A 6,920-nucleotide genomic window follows, 5' to 3' on the forward strand; every position below is an offset into this window, starting at 1 on the left:
AGATGAAAATCATCACAACCACGGTGCAGCTACATTGCAGGAGGGATGGCAGTCGCCAAGCCCAGTCGCTCTCGATTTTGAGAGTACCAAATGTAACCCAGGACCCGATGAACGAGCCGATCCCGTACGAGCAGCCCATGAATGTGACCATGACGGAACGGTCTTGCGGGTGGGATAACTCGGCGATCAGTAATGGCGCCGCACTTGCGGCGAAGATAAGGCCAAACCCCAGGAGGAAGCGAGCTGCGAGAAACATGCCGAAGTTGCGAGCGCCAGTCTGGATGCCCACACCAAGGAATATGATCAGAGAGCTAACAACAATGCCAGCTTTTCGGCCAAATCGATCGACCAAGGGAGGGACAAGTGGAAGGCCAATGATGGAGCCCAGGCTCATCGCTGAGTTGTAGAGACCAAGGATACTGCCATGAGGTTGGTTGAAATATTTTTGCCAATAGGACAGAGCCTGAAGACCATTCATCATCGAACCGTCGAATCCATTGGCAACGCCGGCAAGAACGAGCACGTAGCAGAAGAAGTAAAGCTTGCGGAGGCGCGCTGTTTCCCACCATTCCGTGCGGTCAAAGGTACGGTCTGCAAGGAAGAATTTCCCTTTGGGGGGCCTCTGGAGAGTTGGGGCCAGACCGGAGGAAGTGGGTATCTTTGGAAGAAATTTCATCTTGGCTCAAGGGTCGTAAATTGGGTAAGGAAGGGTTGTGAGAGTTGGGAGACGATGTTCTGATCATTGCAAAGCGAGGGCAATGAAGCTGCTCATATAGCTCACCTGCGAAAGGGGGGAGATCTGTGCCGGGGCCCCTCGTGGGGAACTCCACGAGCTCGCTTCGGGGTAAAAGCTAACTTGTGCAATTAGCCGCGAGTCTCCTCGATAGCTCGAGTCCATAATCGACAAAAATCCGGTGTTCTAGTAACCGCGAATTATCGGTGTTAGACTGGACTGTCTGGCGTCACTGCGGCTAGGGTATTAATCAGTAAGAAGGAGCCTTTCGGACTGACACATACGGTACAAAATCATGGCTGACACTGCACCGATGCCGAGAGCACACTATCGGAACTGCGTTCTGGTACTTCGGAACGCTTGCTTTGACTAATTGAATTTGGCTCAATGACGGAAATGATGAGCCAGGTGTAGTCGGTCGGCATAGACAGTCCACATGGCAGACATGAAAAGAAGTAGTGGTCAGCGGGTGCTAGCTATGTGCCCGTCCCAGTGAACGCAAACTTCATCACACCCACCAAGTCCGTTGGCTATGATTTATCCAGGATGGCCGAGTTATTGGTAATTACCAGGCATTCCAGTGTATTAGGGGCGGGACACACAATCCTATCCGGGAGATATAGTTGCACGGACAGCAGGTGCAGTGTCGCCGCTACTCTCCCGGGCAGACTCGAAGCCGAATAGCAGCTGGAGTGTAGTGGAGGGGATGGAGTAGCCCGAAATGAGCAGCTCTAGAATGGCTGGTCTCAAATCTACTGTAGGACTGACCTAGTAGTTGGACAACGAAGGCGGCTAACATGATGGCTAAACTACGAGACACTCGAGAACAAAGTTACTAAATTTTGTATCTTGAACTAGTCTTGAGACCCGGCAAAAGCATCGAGCTAGACTAGGAGGACCACCTTGGCCTAGTCCACTTCCAGGCCTGTGAAATGTACCTCGGGATTGCCGTCAACCACGTCATTTGCCACGGCGAAGACGCCTATCACAGGACCAACAAAGTCGAGATTGCTCATTTTGGCCGAGTCTATCGAGCCGAGAACGATGTATTCCTTGCTTCCTGGAAGGCGGTACTCACAGTGGTAGACAAGCTCCGTATACCGAAGCCGAAGCCCTAAATCACCGTGAAGATCAACAGCCTTTCTGTTGAGTAGGTGCACTTGAGCTAGTCGGCTGAAAGCTTCAAAGCAGATCTCGCCGCTGGTTGAGTCATAGAAGATCCGGATAAAACGATGCTCCTCCTTATACATCGCCAGGCCAGTTCGCAAGCCGATTTTCTGGACTCGGTCGATATCTGGGAGTCTCATGGAAGTGGAGGCTGTGCCTTCAAGAGACTTCTGCCTCACGCCAATGAAGGTGGGTGAGCCTTCTGGGTCGAGGAGGTCAATATTGCTCGGAAGTATAGTAAGTTGACCGTCTGGGCCAATGGTATACATCTTGTCATCCCTGCCTCTGATGTGGAGGAAGCCTGAAACTGCGGAAAATGTGACTGCACCATTCGATCCAGGCTGAGGGAGCTCCCGATGTCGGGCATGGGCATTGGCTGTGATAGCCACAGGAGATATCTTCGGCCAACCAGAATCTAACCATTCGACAGAGGTGATGAAGGATTCGCGACCAAGAACAAAGGAATTACCGGTCTGGCGTACGCCAAGGACAACCACCCACCAGGCACCATTGATATCTTCCACCAGTTCGCCGTGGCCTACATTTTGAATGTAGCTAGTGGTATTGAAGGCTGTAAGGATTGGATTTGCAGGACAACCCTCGTACGGCCCCCAAAGATTTTCGGAACGTGCAATTGATATCACGTGTTGCTCGAAACAACCACCTTCGGCGACCAACAGGTAGTAGTAGCCGTCCTTCTTGTACACATGAGGAGATTCAAGCCACGGTCGGCCAGTTCCTTTCCACAGTGACTTCGGCTCAGATAGCCTCTTTCCGGTCTGGATGTCAATCTCGAACTGATGGACCGAAGCATCCTTTGCGGAGGCTATTTGGACATAGACATGATCATCTTCAAAGAAGAGACTCGGGTCTCCTCCACCGTATTCCCAGTGGATTGGGTCGCTCCAAATGTTGGCGTAAATATCGTTTGTGGAAATGATGAGATGGTCAGCAACTTCACTGTTAGGTCCACTACGGTCATCCAGGATGTTGGACACAATGATATAGAAAGTGCCTGCGTGCCATCGTATGGTTGGGGCGTATAGACCTCGGTTCCCGACCATTTGTCGCTTATCATCCCACTGACTGATCTTTGACGGCGTGTTGGACAGTTTCAACTGAGAATGTCTATTAAATGCGTCACCTGTAATGTGTTAGCTGGCTTCCTTGTTATCTGCAGGATGGAACATGCCTATGTGCTGCCATGACACGAGATCCTTCGAGGCATAAACTGGGATGCCGGGAAAGAAGTGGAATGTCGAGTTGACTAGGAAGTATGTGTCGGCGACGCGAATAATGGAGGGATCTGGCGCGAAGCCTGGTATGATCGGGTTGGCTGGCACCATGCTGGGCTGGAATGAGTTGAGAGTACAGCGTCTCCTCCCCTCTCGCGAAAAACCTGAACAAGTCTGCCACGGACGCTGGCGAGCCGGATCTGACGTTCAAGATCAATATGGGTTTCCCCCGAGCAGCGTTGGCTTAACTAAATCACCTTGGTCCCGGCCGACGTAGTGTGAAAGAAGTCCCAGGGTAACTCTTCATATGCTCCAGGGCAGATTAGCCTATATCGAGCACAAGTTTGACAGTCAGTTTTCGGAGCCAGGCAGCAGTCGCTTTGGCTAAAATGTCATTAGGCTAATACGCAAGCTGTTAAGATTGTTTCCAACTCAACTTCTGTAAGTCTGCGAGGATGCCGGCTCAGGGAGAAGCTCGGCTGAGTATTTGACATGCAGGCCCTGGCAATAGACTGTTCGCTTAATTGCGGGTCCATCGGTCAACAAAGAAAACCTTCGAGTGAATACTGCCCTAGTCCTTCGACGGCGCAACGTTCATTAATACCGAACCTCACTAGCGTCGTAGTAGCGAAAGTGTTATGAATCGGACCGACGCCTTGGGGCGTCCGCGCACTCACATAGATTTCCTAGCTGGGGCACAGTGGTGTCTATAGCAATCGTAGCATTGAGAACCATAGGGTCCAACTATAGACTTAGGTTGACCATGAAGGTCCTATCTACTATGGGGAGGGAGCGTGAATATAGATTCCTGTCGTCCAATGAGCGTAGGCGCTCTGTATGATCAGTGGGGCTCTGTCTTGATTCGCTTAGCCATACTGATCGTGGCTAAAGAAGAAAAAATACTAAGATGGCGGTCGATTCTCGCTAGGTATTATTCAAAGGATACTTAGGATATCCCTATAGGTGATCGCTTTACGCGCTTTCCGGATGATACAGAGTAACTTCAATCTTAAGACTAAGTCTTCCGGCGCAATGACTCGAGACGGGATGCTTGTTTACCCCGCTTCTCCGTTCACAGAACATTCTCATACCACTCGGATGTGCATTCATTGGTCAAGTTAGACGGAGGCCCGGATTTCGATATAGCCGTTCTAGTGGACGATCGCCGGTGGCAGCAAGTGAACCGCAAGAAATGTCTTACCACTGGAAAATTCCCTAAAAACAATATCATTAAAATAGCCTAAACCAGCACATGTGTCGAATTTCTCGAGATCCGCAAGAGTCATGATCCACGTCCCATGAAGGATAGAAGACCACCGAAACTCCGAATCTGGTCTCTTTAACACTTTGGCGGAACGATTACCACCTTGTCCTTCAGCTGAGCTCCTTGTGAAGTCTGAATTTTGCAGTCATCGCTGAAGTTGCTTCATCGTGCCCTGGCAGGCCGCGATCTTCGACGACGACGAGTTTTGGCCCACAATCAGACATGGCTGATCGAGGTATCAACCCTATTGTACCTGGAATGGCACCTGACCCTTCAATTTGCTTCGTCAAAGACACCTTTTACCTAGTGAATTCAACATTTCAATTCTTCCCAGGGCTCCCCATCTATGCGTCGAAGAATCTAGTGGATTGGACACTGATTGGCAATGCTATCAATCGCAAGACTCAGCTTGATCTGACCCATACCGGGACAAGATACTGTCCACAGAAGATTGGCGAGGACTTGCTTGCCGCCGGAGGCCTCCACGCCCCGACCATACGTTATCACTCTGGCACTTTCTACATTGTCTGTACCAATGTCACGCATCCAGAGGGCCAGAATCCCGAAATGTCCTTCGAAAATTTTATCATCACAACGAAAGACATTTGGGCAGACCAGTGGAGTGATCCGGTCTATTTCGAGCTGTATGGCTTCGACCCAAGCTTGTTCTTCGACGATGATGGAAAGGCCTACATGATAGGCACCCAGGAGCCTGGCCCGAGTCTCAATATCATCCAGTATCAGGTCGACGCAAATACCGGCAAGAAGTTGTCTGAGAAGAAAGTCATTTTCACGGGCATTTCAGCATACTTTCCGGAGGGACCACACATGTACAAGAAAGACGGATGGTATTACCTTCTTATCGCCGAGGGCGGGACTCACGAAAACCACTCGGTTAATATTGCTCGATCGCACAGCATTTGGGGTCCTTTTGAATCTTGCGAACACAACCCCATCCTGACCGCCCGCGGAACGGACGAGTATATACAACATGTGGGCCACGCAGACTTGGTCCAAGATGCTCGAGGGGAATGGTGGGCAGTCTGCTTAGGCGTGCGAAAAAGGGACCATCGTCGATATGTGCTTGGGCGGGAGACCTTCTTAACGAAGTGTACGTGGCCCCAAGATGGATGGCCTTCGCTTGGAATCGTTGGGCTTGCCCTTCCTCAAGGTACTGAAGTCCCAAAAGCTCGAACCCAGCTACCATCTGCGAGATCGAAGGAGGCCGAGTTCCTAATGATTCGAGATTTTGATCCCAATGGAGTCCATGTTAGCGAAGATCGAATCATATTGACGCCCAAGCCTGGCGACTTTTCGGATGTCGTTGGTCAAATCGCATTCGCAGGCAAACGTCAGCGTTCCCTTAACGGATCCGCAAGCTTGACACTCCTCACTGGAGCTGAGCAATCGGGCTTGAAAGCAGGGCTTGGGTACTACAAGGATGAATTTCGACATGCTCGGTTTTACTACGACTTTGCGATGTCTACAATCGGCATGGAAGTGGTCAACAGCATGACCTCTCCTCGGACGCACCTTGTGCAGCAGGTGGAAAGGACTGCGAGTATCGATCTGCGTTTGCAATATACTGAGACATTGTACACTTTTGCTTTTCGTGTCCATGGAGCAACTGGCTGGACGACATTAGGCAGTTTCGATGCGGCGGATGTGACTGCCTATGACTTTATCGGCCCTGTAATAGGTCCTTTCGCGCAGGGCGCTGGAGTTCGCAGACCGGTCGAGTTTATTAACTTCGAGGTGGCATAGCTGAGTGTGTTGACCGGGTAGATATAGAAGGTTGTACTTGAAGGCAAGGTAGCTAAACTTCAAATCTGGATCATATTTCAAGGCTCACGGAATAAATTGCTTTTACTGTGGTTGTTTCGAAAATGATGCAGCGACTTAGAGCCATCCGCGTTTGCATGGCACCGATGTCAACTGACCACGTGTGCTTCTGGTCGTCCTCCAAAGAACACGAATCATGTCTTGTCGCCACGGCGGTTACGACAGAGTTACACGCTTGCTGCTCAATCGTTCAAGTGGAGTAGAGATACGTTGTCCCCTGTCTGTCTATATGTTACCAAAGCGTGGTCTAGTCAACGAGTTCGTTGACTCTTTGCCTCTCGAAGACTGGCATGGTCTTGAGCGGCGCGTCAACCTCGATGGTTTGGCCACCTTCATATACCTCGGGCCCTCCAAATTTCCTCCACTTGCTCCCACTCGGTAAATACACTGATCTCTTCATTTGACCAGCATTAAACACGGGACAACAAAGATATTTATCGCCGTACATGTACTGATCGCAGATCTCCCAGCACATTTTATCCTTGGGAAACTCATAGAATAGCGTCCTGATGACCGGGGTGCCTCGCTCGTGGGCAGCCAACATCAACTGCTTGGTGTAAGGTCGCAAAGTTTCCCGAATTGAAATATGTTCTTTGCATATCTCGTATACCTCGTTTCCATAAGACCAGATCTCATTCGGAGCACCAGAGCGACATATTGCTCCGCCCGTGGTCCCGTG

General features: G+C 50.5%; 1 protein-coding gene across 1 annotated transcript; it reads right to left on the reverse strand.

Moving 5' to 3' along the window:
• Nucleotides 1–1,641: 1,641 nt before the first annotated feature.
• PV06_05706 (uncharacterized protein) lies at nt 1,642–3,246 on the reverse strand (the record flags this gene model as incomplete). Its single annotated transcript, XM_016406733.1, has 2 exons — nt 1,642–3,028; nt 3,110–3,246. 2 exons carry the CDS (start codon nt 3,244–3,246, stop codon nt 1,642–1,644), a joined length of 1,524 nt encoding a protein of 507 aa, XP_016262337.1.
• Nucleotides 3,247–6,920: the final 3,674 nt, after the last annotated feature.

The sequence above is a fragment of the Exophiala oligosperma genome (assembly GCF_000835515.1).
Source record: "Exophiala oligosperma strain CBS 72588 unplaced genomic scaffold supercont1.5, whole genome shotgun sequence".
In the NCBI taxonomy this organism is placed as follows: domain Eukaryota; kingdom Fungi; phylum Ascomycota; class Eurotiomycetes; order Chaetothyriales; family Herpotrichiellaceae; genus Exophiala; species Exophiala oligosperma.